The sequence below is a fragment of the Rhinolophus hipposideros genome (assembly GCF_964194185.1).
Source record: "Rhinolophus hipposideros genome assembly, chromosome: 3".
NCBI lineage: Eukaryota > Metazoa > Chordata > Mammalia > Chiroptera > Rhinolophidae > Rhinolophus > Rhinolophus hipposideros.
Genome location: NC_138049.1, coordinates 66,699,080 through 66,721,176, shown reverse-complemented (window position 1 = coordinate 66,721,176; position 22,097 = coordinate 66,699,080). Strand labels below are relative to the sequence as shown.

Genomic DNA, 22,097 nt, shown 5'->3' with positions numbered 1-22,097 from the left:
TAACCAGAGAGAAAGATAATGATTGCATTTTCTTTGTTCAAGGTGTTTATTGCATCTCAGAGGGCGTACATGCACTGGGTTTTTAAACTGAAATACAAAGAAAGCCATTTTGAAATTGGTTTTAGGTAATTTTCCCCCATTACAGTGTATGTTATCCCCACAGTAAAGTCAGATACAACCACTTTTAAATGGTACCATACATCTATTAAATAATTTGAAAAATAGGCAAACACCTTTCCAACCCAATATGCTTTTACAAAGAGCTGCCAAGCCACTAGCAACACTGATCAACAGTGACCTCATTTATGCATCAAAATCTTAAGCCAAGCCATCAGCACAGACAGTATGACAACAAATTAAAAATTAAAGAATACAGTATGTACAGTAAAGGATACAACTCTCTGAATTAGTTTAAATTCTAATCACAATGGTACAACAAAACCTACTTTGAGCTCAAGTGAGGGATGGAAGAACAACTAGTCTACAGAACATACAAAGAAATACTAAATTAACAGATGTACATAAAATTCACAATAAAATTAAAATATTTGCAGTAATCTTTAAATTACAAATATACCTTAAGGTGCCTTCATAATATCACTTGAATAGCACATCTCTAATTGCATTTGCATGGACATGATAGAAGTGGACCCTTTATTTTTCAGTGCATTTAATCAAGAATGAATAAGTAGGTCAATTTAGATGCAAAACCTGTCAAACATAATTAAAATATATATTTTAATATAGCAGTGATTAAATATGGAATTCTTTCCATATTATTTTTTTTCATTCTTGATAAGGTATCTTCAAGGAGAAATATTTATTATGGACGTTAACCTTTACATTTTTTAAAATAAAGTTTCTTAACATATATAGTGCCACAAAAATAAACATTTCTCACAACAGTTGAAGTTCCTGTGATTGGAAAAATGTACTCCACACTGAAAAAAGTTTTGTATATTTAAGTGTTTTCCTTACTATTTGATGTTATCACACTATGTTTGTAACAGAGATACAGAAGAAAAGAGAATTTATGGGGAGAGTTTAGGTTTGTCCAAAAGTTATATATACATTGAAACCTTCAAAAACACAGACACATCTTTCCAAATGGCTCACCACACACCAGCTTCATCATCCGTCCATGGGTGAGGTCCAGAAAAGCACTAAAGGCATCAGCAACATCCATTCATTGTTTACATCATACAACACACAAAGAACCCAGATACACTACAATTTTGGGAGTCGGGATAACAGCTAAGGTAGTACACATTCCTAATGTTCACTTTCACAGCTGTGCTACACATTTTGGAAGAGAAGTTATGAGTAAGCATTGGGTTTGGTACTGGTGGCTCACTTTGTAACTCTGAGCATCAGTCTTATTTGAAGTCTCCAAACTCAATTTTTTTTTCCTATTCAGTCACAAAAATTGCAGCTGTAAAGATAAAAAGCACTAAATTAAAAAAAACACAAAAACAACAATATTACATATTCCTCAAACGTTTTTACCATCCTTGCAATTTTATTTCAGTCAGTATGAAAAATCTTTATGCAAACCATTTCTACATTATCAAAATCACATTTATATATTGTTTGCAATTTAAAACAAACTTAAAATTTCAGTCAGAAAACAATTTTAAAAACCTTTTAAAGAATAGTTTTGTTTTAGAAAAATTGTGTCAGCAAAATTTTGGAAATTTGGAGACTTAAAAACCTTAGTTTCAACTCAGCATTCAAGTAAGAACAGCTAACCTTCATAAAAAGGGCAGTGGAAAAAACGGACTGTGAGTGACTTCCATTATTATTATTATTTTTTTTATTTTTAGTTACGGTGTTTAATAGTCACCAAACAGTTGAACAAGCGACAGAAGAAAAGAGAAGGGAGATATTCCTGGTGATTCAATACCTTCACTTACACGACTCCCCACTTATGTCCTTGGCTAATCCAAGCTTTAGCAGTCATTTCTGCCAAGAAACCTTTCCTGGGGTCTTAAGCATTAGCCCTGTGGGTAACTCTTCTTCAGAAAATAGTGTGTGTGTCCCTCTTGACTGTTACTCTTTAAGGGTAGGGACTAGCTCAAGGATCTCTGTTTTGGGAACGTATCAGCATTCCTGGCATATGATAAGAGCAATATTTACTGAATAAGAGGTAGATATAAAAGTCTGCTCTATGCAGTGTCCTTGGTCACTCCTCAAATTTCAATTGCTACAATAAGTGCTCATTGTCTTATTTATGCCTGGATCAGCCCAGTCCAACACAAAGTGGAATATAAAAGTTAGACACAAGGAGAAATTACTTGGCTGAGATATCAAGGTTGTAAAATGGCAAAATATTACTCTTATATAAGAAAAAGAATCATAAATCAGGAATTCAAAATATCTTAGTAGGCATTAGAGAAAGTTAAAAAAAAATATATATATAGGTATAGATGTGTAATAAAAATAACTGGACAGTGGTCCAAACACTTCCGCACTCTTACTGCTCTTTCAGTGTGACCTCACGCTAATCACTTAATGCTTTGGATCAGTTCCTTTAGCTGTGAAATGGAGACAAAAGCACCTGGCTAGTTTATCTCACAGGATTTGATCTTCAGAGATGATTAAAGAAGTTAAGGACGGGGAAGGCAGAAAAAGTACTGTACAAATGAAAATCAGCATTATTACTGTTCATCCACAGTCAGCAAGGATTTGTTGAGAACCTACCCACTGTGGTAGGGGTTGGAGTTAATAGTAAACTTTTTCCTTCATCAGTTTCCTTTCATAAGTTCATTGTTAATCATTTCATAAATTACATTAGAAATCTAAAACTAGAATGTTAAAATTTAAAATTCTGCTTGAATATCAGAAATTCAAAGGATAATAATTGAAGTTTTATTTGATGAGGCCAAAAACAGATAAACAAATAAAAATATGATATGTATCCAAATACATTCTTAGATGTTTTATAAATACGGTATTATAAATGTTACCTTTCTATAAATTCCAATGATCAAGTAATAAAGTGGCAATTTTCTAATTTACCAAGTGGCTTGGACAACTTTTTGCTTTATCAGTATAATCTCTGTGCTTTCCAGTGTAAGGACCATGTGGAGGTTTCTCTTCCTCTTAGTTTTATAAATGGAGATTTTAAAAATGTCATTGATAGCTTTTAATACTGATTTAAAAGTATAAACATTCCAGCTGTTGTTGTTATTATTATTATTAACATATATTCAAAACACAGAAGTACAAATATCATACCTGAAATAGCTAAGCAGTACATAGATCATTATTACAATCCCACAGGTAAAGCTCTATATTAGATACCTTAAATTGTTTACAAGAAATCCTTGATGTTAAGATCCGCTAATGGGTCCTTTGCTGGAGGTTTCTTGGGACTCTGAGTGGCAGGTGTAGGACTTGGAGAAAGCTAATGTGGAAAAGCCAGCCCAAAAGAGCAGAAATAGAAAGCAAACAGAGAGATAGATAAGCATTAGCCAGAGCACATACCACAGAAAACAAACATGCAGAAGATTAGATGGCTAAAGGTTTATAAAATCTACTTTGTTCTACTTAGTCACAGTTGTGTTTAATTTCGGATTTGTAAAAGACACTGCAAATGATATTTGGCTTTCTTGAAATTCTTTGACATCAGATGTAGCCAAAGTAGAATTTGAGGACTCTGGTAGAACAATATGGATATGAGTTAGAGAAGATGTGAAAAACTAGTCACATGAAGATATTACGAATATATAGTAAACAAAACATTTTTTCTAAACAAAAGCATTCTGACTTTGAGTTATGAGTACCACTGAACTAATAAAGGAACTTAAGTGACTTTTCTTATAGTGAGAGTGAGTTTGAAGGAAAAATTGAAAGTAAACAGTTTGCAGAAAGCCACATAAGAAATTTCTTTAAATTATTAGTTAACTATATTACGATTTCATATAAAGTGTTTTAAGTGAAAACCAGTCAAGTTTGGGGCACTTGACTGGACGAGCAAAAAGTTTTGGACGAGCAAATAGTTTCCTAAATAATGAATGCCACTAAATTTCAATATTGCCTGTCCAGTTTACAGCAAAGACTAATTATTAAACACTATAGCAAAGAGTCATACCTAACATACAGCAAAAGCAACAAGGAATTTATCTTGTTTCTGTTTAATTAACACCTAAATTATTTTACTGTGTGACAGAAATAAATTCTGGGAGCAGGCTTTTGCAGAAATGTTACGGTACAAGGCCTTGAAAATGTCTGTAATCGATATAGAGCAATAATTGACACATGTCCTTTGAGTCCAGTTAATCTCCTATGCTTATAACACGATGGAATTCTCAATAATCTGGGATTGTGGGGCAGGGATGTATGTTTCTATTGGTTCCATAAACAGAGCTCCAGAAGTAAGGGTTTTCAGATTTGTTCCTATGTCCAGAAACTGCTGACTTGCTGTAGAATCTATCAGTCAGATTTCCATTTTAAAACTTGATTCAAACATCATAGGTCAGGAAAAAATAAGTGTAAGGATTGAACTTGTTTGGAAGATAAGAAATGCCAAGATTAGTCCATAATTAATAATTAGGTGAGATGACAAGAACATCATGATACCAACCGAGGAATAACGGAATAGTCCAGACATCAGTAATGAAAAGCTGTTTTGTTCTCTGAAGCTACAAAGTCATGTTTGTTTTATTATCTAGTATAATCAGCTATGCTTCTTTTCTGATATAGGGTATACAATCTAAAAATTGTATAAATATGGCATACCATTTCTTAAATTACTATAAATTCAATTACATGATTGAAACACCATGTTTTCGTATCATCTATTTTTCATTTCCATTCTTGGAGGTAAGTAAATTGATGCTATGTAACACTGGCATTATGCAAGAAGACAACTACCTTAAGTAATACAATTGTATTAATTTACTTCTAAAGTTTTTAGCACACCAAATACAATCGATTTTTAAAATCTCAATAACATTCTTCAAATTTCATAAAAATAGAAACATTCTTCCTTTTTTTCAAAAAGGTGGTAAATAGTCATGGATATATTCAACCACCAAGGAAACACTCCTAATTAATGACAGCCTTCCTAGAATATAAATATATCTACACTAATTTTAACTCCAACTATTAACCCCCAAACCTTCTTCATTCTCCCCACAAACAACTCTAGGCAGGGTTCATTAGTCTCAGAGCAGACTAGAAAATTTCTCATGAAGACAGTGCTTTGGTTGCAGGCATTAAAGGCGAGGCTTTTTCATATTCTAAATTTATCTCTTTGAATACCTACAATGCTCTCTCCTGGTCACTGTGGCTTTTGAGAGGTTGAAGTAAAGAAGTTGAAAGCAAATTCTGGAAATAGCTAGAGAATGGATTTAGAGATGATTCAAGGAAGAAAAGGGGATTAATATACAGTTAGAAAGTTCACAGTAGGACTCCTATGGATCAAACAATATAAATACCCATCTGGTAAGTTAAAAATATAGAAGTGAAACCATTTACTGACATCATTCAAATGTATTTGAGTTATTTGTTTTGGTTTGCTCAGCATAGCACTAGTGAAGTTATAACTTGGTGTTCTGATTCTATCCGAATCTTTTTCTAATAATGAAAACTGCTCTGGTTCTACACATAGCTCCACCTTGGCCAGACGATTTATAAGAGGAATCAAAAAAAGGCTGACGCATGACTATCATCAACATGACTGTAACTATTAGCAGCAAAAACAGTTCAATAAACTGCATATATTTTAGCACCATTGTCAATGAAGTTAAGCCCATCGTGTAGTAAGAAATTTCACTTTACCTACAAAGAGGTTTGCCCTTTGTCCTGGATCCTGGTAGGTAACATCTAACCCTTGTAGTTTCTGGATGATAGGGATGCTTTGTTATTCAGAGTGGCTTCTTGGAAGCGCACCTGATAAGTTCATACTAACAAGATATCCCAGAGTAGGGCTGGCCATGACGGAAACACCAACCTTGGGATTAGAGAGTTAAGTCTTTAGGCCACATGGTATTAGCCTGACTTCAAGGAGAGAGTGGGGCTGGAGATTGAGTTCAACCACACTGGTAATAATTCAACCATCCCTATACAAGGAAACCTCAATAAAAACTGCACACTGAGGATCAGGTGAACATCCTGGGTTGGCGATACGGCATGCGTATGGTCACACATTGATGTCAGGTTGGTAACACATCTCTGAGGACAAAAAAGCTTCATCCTTGGAACCCTCCCAGAATTTGCCCGACGCATCTTTTCTTCTGGCTGCATCTAATTTGCATCCTTGCGCTATAATAAAACTGTAACTGTAGTTAGTATTTTCCTGAGCTCTGTGAGTCTTCTAGGAAGTTGTCTAATCTGTGGGTGGTCCTGGGAACACTCAAACTTGTAGGCAGATGATCTAAAGTGAGGGTGGCCCATGGGACTCCCAAACTTGTGGCTACTGTCTAAAGTGAGGGAAGTCTTATGGAGACTGCTCCCTTAGACTTTGCAGTTTCGTAAATTCATTGCAGTTAGTGTCACAAGTCTTGGGCAAACTTGACAGTCTGAGTTTGGCTAACTCTAGGAACATATAACTATGGATCAGAAGTGCTCATTTTTCTGGAATAAGTGCATAGATATATTTTAAATGCCTGGTTGTTCTCAGGAACCATTCTGAATTAAGTAGGAGAGGAATAGAGGGCCTTTAGAACAGTTAGTTATTTCTAGAATTTTCTTCCAAACCTCACACTATTGCTAATCTGTCTTCCATGTTACCTTTACCTCTGAACCAACAGATATGAGGCTCATAGTAAGGAAAACATTTTAAAACAGTTTTCCAGACAACAGTTTTATACTTGTAACTTATTGCCATTATTTTGTGGACATATAAAAAGCTGACCTGTGTGCCAGGTACAGCTGCAGCTCCAAAGGGTGGCCTCATCATGGGCTGTGCAAACATGACTGGCTGCTGAGGCATCATGGGCATGCCCGTCCCGGCAGGAGGCTGAAAAAGAAATGTGGTTCACAGCATGAGGGGAATCCACTATGGCAAGGCCCTGACATTTATGTCTTTAATATGCTTCAGAAAAGTTTTCAGGAATCCAGGTCCATGAGAAAGTATAATTTGTAGTTCTGAACGCTGGGTGCTCTGTGGCTTCTGGATGGCAGAGAAGCACAGTGTACAGTAGAAGGCTGGCTGGCCACATCGCATCCTCATCCCAACCAGGCTTTGTTGCTGTCTGTCTTCCATAAGCATAAGTTTTGAAGAGATAAAAACTTGTTTCTCTAGGGAAGATGGCCCTAAAATTTGCTAGTGATAAAAGCAGTAAGTGAAAAGTCCTAGTATAGTGATTAAGAGTTGATTTTGATGATTGAAATAAGAATATGCTTGATAAATATTACTCCAAAAATAACGTCACAACATACTATAGAAATTATTTTGATGGAAATAATTTTAAGTATTTTATATGTGACTTTATCACATCATGGGTACACTACTAATGTCGAAAGCAGATGACCTAACTTTTTAAGTTTTACTTGACTGCATTTTGGGGAGAATTATATTTCTATAGCAGTGTTTGTCACTCTGGAATTTGGCAAAGGCCTTAGATGTCCATTACAATTTTTAGCACAGGTCGTCACTCACCATTCCAAATCCCGCTCCTGGCTGTCCAACAGATGGGGCGCCGGCAACAGGAGGAACTGAGCTGGTTGGAGGTACAGCTCCTTGCTATCATAAAAACCACAAAACAAACACACACACAAAACAACAAAGAACCAACACAATTTGGTTTTAAAATGACAGAATATAATTTTTAGAATGCATGCCCCTTAGGTATGTGTGGATATGTAAAGAAATCGTAAATTTCAGATTTAAATATAAAAAATTGACTCTAGCGTAATGCTATTTATATAAATAAGGTTACTATGTTTGCTGTTGTGGTGTTATTTGGACTCATGGGCTAGCCGATTTACACACAGCATTGGGTTTCCTCTCTACCATCTTACACCCTCACTATAAATGAATCACATTTCTCTAAGCTTGTCTTTTCTTGTCATTATATCCCCTGACAGGCATTGGGTTAGACATTTGAGGAATGTGTTTTCATTTACATTTCCAGTGTTTGGTTTCCAATTCCCCCCCACACACCATTTTTAAATTATTCTTTTCTGTGCTGTACTTGTTTCTCTCTGACTTTTGACAGTTATAGATTTATACAAGTATCAACATTAATTCTCAGTTTTAGGATGTATTTAAAAGACTGCACATAATACAGCACACATGTCCCATTTCAGGTACACGTCTAATAGTTTTCAGTCATACATCAAAACCCCCTAATATTTCCTTTATGTTTAAAATTAACCCTACTGCAATGCCTTACATTTCAGTTAACCATTAGAGCAAAACCCTAATTAAAAAGAAAATAACACAGTGATGTCAGCAAAAATAGTGAAGTAAGGAACTCTAAAAGCCTCCCCCATAAAAATAATAGAAAAACAGGCAAAACCTCATACTCAAGTGTTTTGGCACTCTGGAAATTAAGAGCTTTCAGCAACGTAGAAGGTACTTATTCAAGAAAACCAGCTGAATCTTGGCAAGAATAGTGAGCTTTGAGGCATTTAACTTACCCTAGTTCCATTTACTGTTTTTCAGCTCAGCTGTAGTCTTGAAAATAACAGCATACACTCCAAATAGTTCAAGAGTGAGCAACATATATTTAACTGTTTGTTTTATCTTGTCTGGGTGGCTCCCTGGAAAGAGTGGCTCAAAAGGCTTGTCTTTATTTTGCCAAACTGAGAATGTACCTAGTGATAAGGTTGTTACCTGAAGCCATTTGTGGAAAACATTTATAGGAAAATGTTTTAGTTGTTGCTCACTGAGGCAATGAATAACAGTTAGGGCAAACAGTGGACTAAACAAAAAGCTTGGAAAGAAAGTCTGGAGAATGAGATGCTTTGGAGATTTAGAGATTGAAAAGCTCAAATACGCTCCTAGGGATGTAAAAGGCCATGCACATACCCAGGGCTATGAGCATGCTCAGGAAAGACTTGAGAAGGCCCTGGCTGACCGTGAGGCTTTGAGCGAGCAGTAAGTGGTTGCCAAGGAAGGCTTGCAAACTGCCCAACTGAGTTTGAAGACATGCCCCAGCAAACACTCTGAGCCTTCTGCAAAGGCTGAGAGACATTTTTAGTTCTAGGAGTTTAAGTAATGTCTATCTAATGATTAGCTGGCCACTTAAAGGAACAAGAGACTTCAGTGGTCACAGTTGACAAAGAACACAGACTACAAAATCAGTTCAGAATGTTCACTAAACAAAAAAATACAAACTACAAAAAGTAGCAACAAACCTTTGGGGAAGGGGTACAATCTAATTTTGATGCCACATTATAATATACAAAATTCTGAGCTTTCAGAAAAAAATTATGAGGCACACAAAGAAACAAGAATATATAGCCGAGGGGCGGCCAGATGGCTCAGTTGGTTAGAGCGCAAGCTCTGAACAACAGGGTTGCTTGTTCGATTCCCACATGGGCCAGTGAGCTGCGCCCTCCATAGCTAGAGTGAAGATATGGAGCTGCTGCTGAGCTTCCGGAGGGGCGGCCAGATGGCTCAGTTTGTTAGAGCGCGAGCTCTTAATGACAAGGTTGCCAATTCAATTCCCACAGGGGATGGTGGGCTGCGCCCCCTGCAACTAAGATTGAAAACGGCAACTAGACTTGGAGCTGAGCTGTGCTCTCCATAACTAGATTGAAGGACAACAACTTGGAAGTGATGGGCCCTGGAGAAACACTGTTTCTCAATATCCCCCAATAAAAAATTTAAAGAAAAATATAAAAAGAATGTATAGCCCATATGCAGGAGAAAGAACTCAAATCAATAACTTAAACTTCCACCTAAAAAACTAGAAAAGAGAAGAATACACTAAATCCAAAGTAAGCAGAGGAAGTAAATAATAAATATTAGAGTGGAGATAAATGAAACAGAGAACAGAAAAACAAAAGAGAAAAATAGAAGAAATCAGAAGCTTGTTCTTTGAAAAGATCAATAAAATTTTCAGTAGACAAAATTTCAGTAGGTAAACCAAGGAAAAAAAGAGAGAAACTTAATCAACAAAATAAGGAAGGAACTGGGGACATTACTACCAACCTTACAGAAATAAAAATGATTGTAAGGAAATATTATGAGAAATTATATGCTAAAACATTAGATAACAGACAAAATGATCAAATTCCTAGAAAGACACAAACTATAAAAACCGGCTCAAAAAAAAAAAAAAAAGAAAATCTAAATAGATATATAACAAACAAAGAGACTATTAGTCAAAAAATGTCCATTATAGAAAAGCCCAGAACTAAATGGCTTCACTGTTAAATTCTACTGAAAGTATAAAGAAGAATTAATATCAATCCTTCTCAAGCTCTTCTCTCTAAAAAAAGACCACTTTCTGATTATTCTTTGATGCCAGCATTACCCTGATACCTAAGCCAGACAATGAAATCACAACAAAAAAGAAACTATAGATCAATATCCTTCATGAACATTGATGCAAAAATTCTCAACAAAATACTAGCATACTGAATCCAACAGCATATAAGAAGAATTATACACCATGACCAAGTGAGATTTATCCCAGGAATGCAAGATAGGCTCAACCAACGTAATATGTCCTATTAATAGGATATAAGGAAAAAACAAACAAACCCACATGATCATTTCAATAGATGCAGAATAAGCATTTGACAAAAATCCAACACCCTTTCATAACAAGACCAACAACAACAACAACAAAAACGCTCAACAAACTAGGAATAGATGGGAAATTCCTCAACCTGATAAAGAACATCTACAAAGAACCCTCATGACTAATATTGTATTTAATGCTGAATGACTGAACAAGGAAAAGATGTACTGGGAGTTCTAATCAGGGCAATTAGGTAAGAAAAAGAAATAAATAGCATCCAGATAAAATAGGAAGGAATAGGCTTACATGGTCAAGCTAAGACAAAGGAGGCAAGGATATACAATGTGATAAAGACAGTTTCTTTAATAAGCGGTGTTGGGAAAACTGGACAGATACAGGAAAAAATGAAACTGGATTATTTACTTACACAATATACAAAAAAACAAAAACAAAAAAACAAAACTTCAAAACGGATTAAAGACTTAAATGTAAGACCTGAAACCATAAAGCTCCTAGAAGAAAAGATAGCTAGTAAACTTTTTGACATTGCTCCTAGCAATATATTTCTAGATGTGTCTTTTGGGGAAAGGAAAAAAAGAAAAAGAAAATGGTATTACGTCAAACTAAAAAGTTTTTGCATGGCGAAGGAAACATCAACAAAATGAAAAGACAACCTACTGAATGGAAGAAAATGTTCTCCAATGATACATCTGACAAGAGGTAAATATACAAAATACAATCCAATTAAAAACCAGGCAGAAGACTTGAATAGGTATTTCACCAGAGAGGACATACAGATGTCCAACAGACACATAAAAAGATGCTCAACATCACTAACAATCAGGGAAATGCAAATCAAAACCACAATGTGATATCACCTTATACCTTAGATAATAGCTACCATCAAAAAAATCAACAAATAAATCCTGACAAGGATGTGGAGAAAAGGGAACCCTTGTACACTGTTGGTGGGATTATAAATTAGTGCAGCCATTATGGAAAACAGTATGGAAGTTCCTCAAAAAATTACAGTTTCCATATGACCCAACAATTCCACTTCTGGATATTTATTCAAAGAAAACAAAAATATCAATTTGAAAAGATATATGCACCCCTATGTCATTGCAGATTTACTAGTTATAGCCAAGATATGGAAGTAACCTAGCTGTCCATCAATAGATGAATGGATAAAGGAGATGTGGTACATATATACAGTTGAGATCTTATAGATAGAGAGCCCTAAGGAATCCACACACAAAAAACTATCAGAGTTAATCAACAAGTTCAGCAAAGTTACACGATACAAAATCAATACACAAAATCAGTGTAATCTTCACTGTACACTAGCAATGAACAATCAATAAATGCAATTTCAAAAACATTTTCATTCACAATAGCATTAAAAATAATAAAATACTTGGAAATAAATTTACCAAGAGAAGAACAAAATTTTTACACTGAACTCTATAAAACATTATTGAAAGAAATTGTAGAAGACTTAGATAAATAGAAAGGTATCCTGTGTTCATGGATCGGAAGACTTAATATTGTTAAGACGGCAATACTTCCCAAATTGCTTTATAGACTCAGTGCAATCCTTATCAAAATTTCAACTGCTTCTTTTGGAAATTGACAATCTGAACCTAAAATTCATATGGGAATGCAAGGGGCCCAGAATAGCCAAAACAATCTTGAAAACAAAAAACAAATTTGGAGGACTTGCATTTCCTGATTTCAAAACTTGCTATGAAGCTATATTAATCAAAACAGTGTGGCACTGGCATAGGACAGATACATACACCAATTGAACAGAATAAAGAGTTTGAAAATAATCCCTGATCTACGGTCAACTGATTTTTTACAAGTATGCCAAGACCAATGACTGAAGAAAGAATAGTCTCTTTAATAAAAGGTTCTGGGACAAGTAGATTTCCATATGCAAAACAATGAATTTGGACCCCTATCTCACACCATATATAAAAGTGAGCCTAAAATAAGTCAAAGACCTAATGTAAGAGATAAAACTATACAACACAGGTGTAAATCTTTAAGACCTTGGATTAGGCAATAGTTTCTTAAGTATGACAACAAAGGCACAAACAACAACAAAAATAGACAAATTGGAGTTTATCAAAATTAAATACTTTTGTGTATCAAAGAACACAATCAAGAAAATAAAAATACAACTCACAAAATGGGAGAAAATATTTGCAAATCATACATCTGATAAGCATCTAGTAGTATCCAGAATATATAAAGATATTTTAAAGCTCAACAATAAAAAGACAACCCAATTATAACATGGGCGAGGATGTGAATAGACGTTTCTCCAAAAAAAATATACACAAATGGCCAATAAGCACATGAAAAGATCCCCAGCAGCATTAGTAACTAGGGAAATGCATATCAAAACCACAATTGAAACCCTATGCATTGCTGGTGGGAAAGTAAAATAATGCAGCTATTGTGGAAAAGTTTCTGTTTTTCTCTTATTAATCTGTCTTTTATTTCAGGAGTTCTAGACAAGAACTCAGAACAGTAGAGGGAAAGTTATGTTCCTCCCCCACACATATAGTTCAGATTCACTCTTTTCTCATTATTTCAACAGGCTAGGTGGTAAGCTATTCACCAGACCCAGAATTGTATCATTTACTGGAATTGTGTCATTTATCAGAATTGAGTTATACAATAATGATTGTATTATTTACCAGGACTGTATCATTAGGACTTAAGGCTATGAAAGAAAAAAACGTTTTTTAATTAGTCATCAAAATAAAATGAGCTCGCAGAAATTCCTGGTCAAATATAAATGGGACAAATAATTTGTAAAGAGTTTCTAAGTTAGTCATTTTGCTCAAATGGTAGATTAACCTAACAACTACTCTCCAAATACTATTTATCTTAAGGTTTTGAAATTGTTTTCTTTAACACTCACCTGGATATTTTATCTATAGTCATAAAAGGTTGTTTTCAGAGAGAATTGCAGATTCTGTGGCCTTCTGTAAAATGCACGTATTTCTGAATTGCAAGCATCTTCTCATTTTGTGTGATGGAAACTTAACAGGTCTCATGTGCATTGGGAAACAGAGCTAAATAGCTCTGGAAACAAGGCTCTTGAGGGCCCTGCCAGCAGACGTACTTCAAATATACAAGTCCTGTTAAGGTTTCTAAATCTGACATGGGTTTTCTGATCTGAAAAATTTTATAGTTGTACCTTCAAGTAGCAATTGAGGGAAATTTGACACAAATTGGAGAAAGCAACTTTAACTCTTGTCTACTAATAAAAACTTTACAAAGCAGCAGAAGGATCCTCCTCTCCATTTCTGCCCCTTCATCTCCTACTCAAAGATCAAGTCCTGCAGATTACCAGGAAAATTTGTAAACTCTGCTCTGCTGCTTTCTGAAGACCAAGTCTTGGCTGTCTCTCCTCTTCTTCTTGAATATTCTTAGAAAAAGAAACTCAAACATATTTTAAGGAATAGGAAAATGGAAAAGGTGTTTTATGTGAGAACTGGGTGGAGGGAAGCCAAAGGCCCTCAACGTGAATTCTGAGGCAAAAGTAAAGCCAGCGCTTTGTTAAGGAAGAAGAGCTTTGCAGTAAATGGAGCAAGTGGTAGTGAAGTTATATGGAATACTTATAAGAATAAGTGAGTTAATAAGGATACAATCGTTCTGCATGAGAGCCTTTGTGTTGTTGCCTAAATGTGAAGGAAAACAAATAAAAGAAATAGAACTACACGTAACTAACTCTGCCCTACCAATAAATTATTTGTTTTAATTTCTTTCCAGAGCTGCTGTCGCTACTTTATGCTAAAACCTACTGTTTTTAATTTTCTGTAGTTTAAATAATAACAACTTAAAGTTTTCTGCAACGTAAATAAACACAAGGAGCTTCTGAGATTAAAAAAAAAAGAGAGAATATTAATCTCAGTCTCAGCGATGGTGCCTGCCAATCAGACAATTGGTGGTCCTGTTGCCCTGAAGAAGCAAAACTGTTGTAATAAAGTATCTGATGAATTCTTAACCTATATGATTAAAATCTTGAAACTGTACACTTCAAATCTTGATACTGTATGGTTAAAATCTCGATCTCAGGGGAGGTGATGGACAAGGAAGGTCTCCAACTTAATACTATTTTTAAAGTATTTCTCTCTTCTTCCTCTTTTTGGTTAATGGCCTCATTATTTAGCAAACTGTCCTACAGAGAAACCTGGGCAACCACTGTCTTGATGGCTTCATTCACAATGATCCCCAGTCATGTGGATCTACCTGAGAATTGTCTGTCTTGTCTTCCTTTTCACCTTCACCTCAGGCTCTCAACCATTTTTTTTTTCTTTTTAACCTACAGCTGATATGCCCAATATCAGTATTTTTACCACACTTTCTCCACTCCCCTTCACTCCACCTTAGACTCTGCTATCACCTGACTGTTCTGAAACTAACTTGTTATAAAACTATTAAAAACTATCCTGCTGATAAGGGCAAAACTACTAAAGTATAAACTCCTCAGAACAGCACATATGTCTTCTTTAATTTTGCACAGAATACGAAAATTCGTTCCTTTAATTTGATAATAGTAATATAAATTGTGAGATTTAATGTAAATGTATAGCATTAATAGATTTCTAAAAGCGTTTTCCTTCTTTGGAGATTTTATTTACATTTATTAAATTACTCTCCTTTTACCCTCAACAAGACAGTGGCTCGCTGTCAGATGTTTTTATATCTAAGAATGGGGTGCAGCCCCCTATGCCTGGAGCGCTACTTGCTTATGATTTTAGCATCAATCTGAGTCACTAGCTACAGGTATATGCTTGGTGTCCCAGGATAATACTTATGCTCCATTTCACCTTCAAATAAGTCATAGTTTGGACAATAATAAATTAAATGGTGATCCTTGGCATAATCAGTTTAAAAGAGAAATGCAGTTCTCTACTAAGTATCCTTTGTAAAAATCAAAATAGAATTCTCATTTTATAGCAAAATACAAAAACAGTCCTCTTAAGCATTGTTTTTAAATAAAAAGATTGGAAGGGATACCTAGATACAATAGGCAGTTTTCCCATTGTTGTGCTAGAAATCACTTCTTAAAATTAAGTTCTTTCAGACTTTGAACTCACCAAAGGCAGACACTATTAGTCCTTGAATTTCCTGCTCTTAGTAACACCACCGACTGGGGGGGATTACTGGAAGAAGCGGTTTCGAGAACCAAAGTCCGAGCACAGGATGTATTTTCCTATAGAAACTATGGTACAGATTGTAATTCATTTAATACTGTTAGCTCTGCTTAGTGGTAAATTTTGGTTTGAAAGGTATTTTTCAGATTGGTTTGAACTTTTATTTATATATATACTTTTATTTATATATACAAACATTACTATTTATAAAATTATTTAAAAGATACTGTGTTCTAAATTCTAAAACTCAGATATTTAAATTAATTTCTGGAACACAATATTTTTAATGGAGTCTATTTAAAATGTTTGTATTTTAATTTATATTAATTCACTTCCATGCATGTTGCTTGGCTGGGGTTGACGGGTGATAGGAATTAATTTAGGCAACAAGCGGTGGATGGCATCAAGAAAGCCTTTGAGATGGGTATGATTTAGATAGGTGAAGGTGGTAAGCAAAAGTGAAAAATTAAGAGTGAACTTGGGAAACAGATTAGCCTAGTTTTGCTAAACATGTGGCAAATATAGGAAAACAACAAGTTTTCCTACGCTGGTAATATCCTTTTTGTGGTGGCATATTCACAAAATAATAATTAGTTTTTATTTTCAGTGACATGCTGTTTCACAGAGTGAATGGTGGTATTAATATATTAATAGATATTTAATATACAGAAATAATACCTATTTAAATTCTATAGAAAAGATGGTGTTAGTAATTTTCAATTTTTAAAATGGTAAGCAGAATAAGTAGGGTTTTAAAATGAAAGTTCACTTACACAATAGAAAACTGCCCAATCTTTCTGGTAAGAAAAAAAAGTTTGCATTACTTATTAAGACAATCAAGAAGTTCGGGCAAGAATTGTAATAAAATATAGACAATTATCAATGATATTAAGTGCTTTTGAAAAATTATTTCCATAACTGTACAAATACAATATCTCATGAAGCCAAATACTATTTTGAAATAATTAAAATTAAAAAATAGGTCATAATCTTTATTAAATATAAAGTGAGTAAGATTTCCATTTTGGTAAATATTGCATCTTGTTTATATTTCCTCAGTGTGGATGAAGAAGTAGTGTCAGTCACAAAATTAAGTACAATGCGCTGTGCTCTATACCCGTGGTAACTGACAAACTGCCCCCACTTTTTTTAGCCTCTGGTGGTTACATACCAAAGGTGCACTTGATGGAACGCCTGCTGACCAGGTTGCTGGGGCTACTTTCGGCTGCCAGTTGGCTCCACCCGTCAACTTTTTCTCTCCAGCATTCCACTGAAGATCTCCCCTAAAATCAAACATGCAAAACAAACAAAAACCAAAAACACACTAATCAGACGAAAATAGTAGGCGGCACCTTAGATAACTTTTATTTGGGGTGAGAAGCAGTCTGAGTCAAGTGGTAGTAATGAGAACAGGTTAAAACTTACAAAGGAGTCTTACCATGTTGTTACCTAAGAAAGCTTAAAAACGTTAGACAAAAAATAATTTTGAGTTTGGACCTCAATGAGAACAGGAATTTTCTATCACTCCTAATAGAAAAATAGGTCACAAAATTCAACTGAATTCCTCACTGGTTATAAAAAATTCCAAGTAAGTATATCATAGATAGTGTATACCTATACTTTCTTGAATTTAAAATGTATCCATGATAGTACTCACTGGATCTTAGAGGGCTCAATAGAAGGTTTCACAGAACTGTATCACGACTACAACCTGCCTTAAAGTGATCGTAAGATGCCATCTATTGTAAAATAGATCTCAATTTCAGATGTTGAAATATGCATCTAAAAAAGGATACACTGTTTATCATTCTTATTATCCTTCCTTAAAATTGATCCTCCATGAGAGACGTTTTAAAATCAATGTTAGTTAGGAACAGTACAATGATCTTCAATTTAAAGCTATTAAAATATTCAAACCAAAATCCCTCACTATTTCTAGACATAACATAGTGACAATATGGGAGACTGAAATAGATTATTCCTTTTCATTGCCAGAATCAAGAGTTTGGAGGTTCAACTAGCATAACAACAAAAACAAAAATCCAGAATGAAATACAAACCAACTCTGAAATTACCTAGAAGACTGAAAATGAGTAATTATTCCAATGAGTACAATGTTTGATAGTCTCAAATAAATACAAATACATCGTCACAAGGAAACCAGATAATTTCAAAAACACTTACTTTTTGGATGTGGTACCAGAAATTCCAAGATCTATAAATGGATAAAAGAAAAAAGAACTTAAATCTCTATACTCAGCTTAAATGATATGACATTTAAAAGATCAAAGAATCAGAGGTCTAGAAACAGTCCGTATTTTGCCTAGGAATGACTGCATTCAGTTTTACAAAGGGTAACTATGTTAGGAAACATTCACAAATCTAACATTTTCTTTTACTTCACGTTATACTTAAGGATCACATTTTAATGTCAACTAGTGTTCAGAAAAGAGTAAACAGAGCAGGCTTGAGACTGCTATCCTAGAAAGGTCTGTGTGGCTCGCTGGCATCTGGGAACCTGTCTAGTTTATACCGAGATGAAACTTCTCCCAATGATAGGCTTACCGTGTCTAAACAGTGCAAACAACGTGGTTTATGCTGCACACCTGCTTTCCTTCTACGAGACTGAAATTTTGGTACATGCTAGGCAGAGAGCGCCCACACAATCAGCATCCAATACAAATCCTGGGTGCTGAGTCTCTAAAGGGCTTCCTTGGGCAGAAACATCATATATGTTGTGACATTTTTGCATGCTCTTCCCCTCACACAAAAAGGGGAGGCATAAAGAAGTCTGTGTATGGATTCTTCCAGACTCTGCCGGTGTCTTTTCCCCTGACGATCCAGCTCTGCATCCTTACTAGACTGCTGGAATAAATCTCAGCTGTGAGCACAAGTATGTGCTGAGTCCCCTCCGTCCCTCTAGTGAACCTACGAATGTAAGATCTTGGGGACCTTGACACAATTGGCTTCATCACTCTGCTTTAATCTCAGTTCATTTATTTTTTCAGCAAATATTTACTGAGCCCCTACATATGCCAGGCACCATTCCAAGCACTTGGGATACGTTACTGAAGAATAAAAACTCTAATCCTGGATAACTTGCATTCTAATAGGTCGAGACGGATGGTAAAATGATAAAATAACGAAAAAGTAAATTATGTAGCCTGCTAGAAGGTGATATGGACAGCCTCAGGAAAAATGAAAAGGAAGACAGGGTAGAGGGATCAGGGGGGGTGGAATGAGAGTGAGGGGCAGACAGTATTAAATAGGATGCTCAGGGAAGAAGGTGAGACTTGTGCAGAGCTGAGCAGAGATCTGGGGGAAGAGCTTCCTCGGCTGTCATGTGGTGCACTCTCTGCTTAACGGTAACTCTATGTTTAACATTTGGAGAAACTGCCAAACTGCTTTCCACAGTAGCTGCCCAATATTACATTCTCACCAGCAGTGTTAGAGGGGTTCAATTTCTCTACATCCTCATCAATACTGGTTATTATTTGTCTTTTTTTATTATAGCCATTGTAATGGGTGTGAGGTAACATCTCATTGTGGTCATGATAAGTATTTGATAAGTATTTCACAAATGACTGATGCTGAACATCTTTTCATGTGCAAATTGGCCACATATTCTTTGTTTGTTATTTGTCTTTTCATTATTGAGTTGTAAAAGTTCTTTAGTCTGGATACAATCCTTATCAGATACGTGTTTTCTTTCATTCTGTTGTTTGTTTTTCACTTTTTTTAAAAAACTTTTTTTTTTAAATTTAAGTGTGTTTTTCCAGGACCCATCAGCTCCAAGTCAAGTAGTTGTTTCAATCTAGTTGTGGAGGGCACAGCTCACTGTGGCCCATGAGGGGATCGAACCGGCAACCTTGTTGTTAAGAGCATCATGCTCTAACCAACTGAGCTAACCGTTCGCCCCTTGTTTTTCACTTTCTTGATGGTATCATTTGTAGCACAAAAGTTTTTAATTTTGATGCAGTCCTATTTACCTATTTTTTAAATAACATTGCATGTGCTTTTGGTGCCATATTTAAGAACACTACTAATAAAAGATCATGAAGACTTACTCATGTATTTTCTTCTAAGAGTTTTATAGTTTTGATTCCCACACTTAGTTCTATGATCCATTTTGATTAATTACTTTGGAGTAAGTAAAGAGTTTAACTGAATTATTTTGCATATGGATATATTTACCCAGGACCATTTGTTAAAAAGATGATTATTTTCCCACTGAATTGTCTCGGCACATTTGTTGAAAATTAATTGACCAGAGATATATAGGTTTACTTCTAGACTTTCCATTGATGTATCCCTATGTAGTACCATCTGTCTTATTTACTGTAGCTTTGTAGTAAGTTTTGAAATCATAAAGTGCGAGTCTTATCGTTATTCTTTTTTATTCAAGATGTTTTGATTATTTTGGCTTCCTTGCATTTCCGTATGAATTTTACATTCAGACTGTCAATTTCTATAAAAAAGTAAGATGGAATATTGGTAAGGCCTGTGTAGGTAAATTTCTTTTCAGTTTTGGAATACATTTTAATTAAAATATTTACTTATAGTGAAATTCATTGGGCTTTTTTGGCAGGGTGATACATTTATACAAATTTTGGTAAATACATGGGTTCCTGTAATCATCACTACAATCGGTATACATAGGAATTTAATTACCCAAAAATACTCTCTCGTTGACTTCCGTAATTAAAACTTCCCCTTACTCCTAACCCTAACAATGGATATATTCCTGGTCCCTACAGCTTTGCCTTAACAATAAAAAAATCATATAAATGTAATACTACAGCATATACAGCATGGCTTCTTTCATTTAGCATAATGTACTTGAGAGTCATACACAAGTTGTGTATATCAACAGTTCATTCCTTTTTATTTCTAAGTAGTATTGTATTGAATGAGTTTACCACAGTTTGTATATATATTCACCCATTGAAGGACAGACATTTGGGTTGTTTCTGGAATTTCTGAATAATACTGCTATAAGATACATGTAAAGATTTTTACATGAACATCTTTTTATTTCTTTAGGATAAATACTTAGAAATGGGTTTACTGAGTCATATAAATATAGGTTTAACTATAAGAAACTGCTAAACTGATTTCTAGAATGGCTAAACCTTTTTTGTATTTCCACTAGCAAAGTTTAAGAATTCCAGATGATCCATATCCTTGTAAGTATATAGTATTATCAGTATTCTTTCATTTTAAAATTTTAGTCTTTCAAATGGGTGTATAGTGAGGTGATATTTCTAAAAAAACTTGATATATCAAAAGATCCATACTTTTAGAGTAAAATTCAGTGCAAAAAGTATGTTCACAACATTGTGAAATCATTACCACACTGTAATTCCAAAACATTTTTATCACCCCAAAAGAATCCTCATATTCATTAGCAATCACTCCCATTCCCTCCTGCCTTAAACCCTGGACCACCACTCATTTACTTTCTGTTTCTAAAAATTTCCCTGTTCTGGACATTTCATATAAATAGAATTATGTGCTATGTGTCTTTTTTTTTTTTTTTTGGTGGGTGTGTGTGTGTGTGTGTGTGTGTGTGTGTGTGTTTGGCTTCTTTTCACTTAGCAAAATATTTTCAAGGTTCATCTATATTGTAGCAAATATCATTACTTTGTTTCTTCTTATAGTTGAACAATTATTATGTTATGGATATACCACATTTTGTTTATCCATTCACCAGTTGATGGACATTTAGGTAGTTTCCACTTTATGGCTATTATGACAATTGGTGCTATAAATATTTGTGTATAAGTTATGTGGACCTACACTTTCAATTCTCTTGGGTATACACCTAGGAATAGAATTGTCTGGTCATATGGTGACTCTCTGCTTAACTTCTGAAGAACTATAAAACTGTTTTCCAAAGTGGCTGCATCATTTTTCATCTTACCAGAGATCATCTTATTTCTCTATATCCTAGCCAACACTTGTTATTCTTTTTGACTATGGAGTTCCCAATGAATGTGAAGTAGCCTGTGTTTGTGGTTTTGATTTGCATTTCCCTAATGGCCAGTGATGTTCAAGATTTTTTCAGGTACTTATTGGCCACTTGTATCTTCTATGGATAAATTTTTATTCAAATCCTTTGCCAATTTTTAAATTTCTTTTTATTACTGAATTGTAGAGTTCTTTATATATCATGGATACAAGTCCCTTAGGAGATAAATGATTTGGAAATATTTGTTCTCATTCTGTGGATTGTTTTTTTCACTTTCTTGATGGTATCATTTGTAACACAAAAGTT

At 34.7% G+C, this 22,097-nt stretch overlaps 1 protein-coding gene across 11 annotated transcripts in view; it reads right to left on the bottom strand.

Annotated features, from left to right (window-relative positions):
- Positions 1-17: 17 nt before the first annotated feature.
- SNAP91 (synaptosome associated protein 91) overlaps positions 18-22,097 on the bottom strand; it is a 139,161-nt gene continuing 117,081 nt past the window's right edge. For all 11 annotated transcript variants that reach the window (XM_081040042.1, XM_081040041.1, XM_081040039.1 and 8 more), the window contains 6 exons: positions 18,005-18,035; positions 16,992-17,103; positions 7,607-7,690; positions 6,860-6,964; positions 3,304-3,406; positions 18-1,432 (listed from right to left, as the gene is read on the bottom strand). In XM_081040042.1, the coding sequence (XP_080896168.1) occupies positions 3,314-3,406; positions 6,860-6,964; positions 7,607-7,690; positions 16,992-17,103; positions 18,005-18,035 (425 nt within the window). In that variant the 3' untranslated portion in view covers positions 18-1,432; positions 3,304-3,313. The remainder of the gene's footprint in view (positions 1,433-3,303; positions 3,407-6,859; positions 6,965-7,606; positions 7,691-16,991; positions 17,104-18,004; positions 18,036-22,097) is intronic.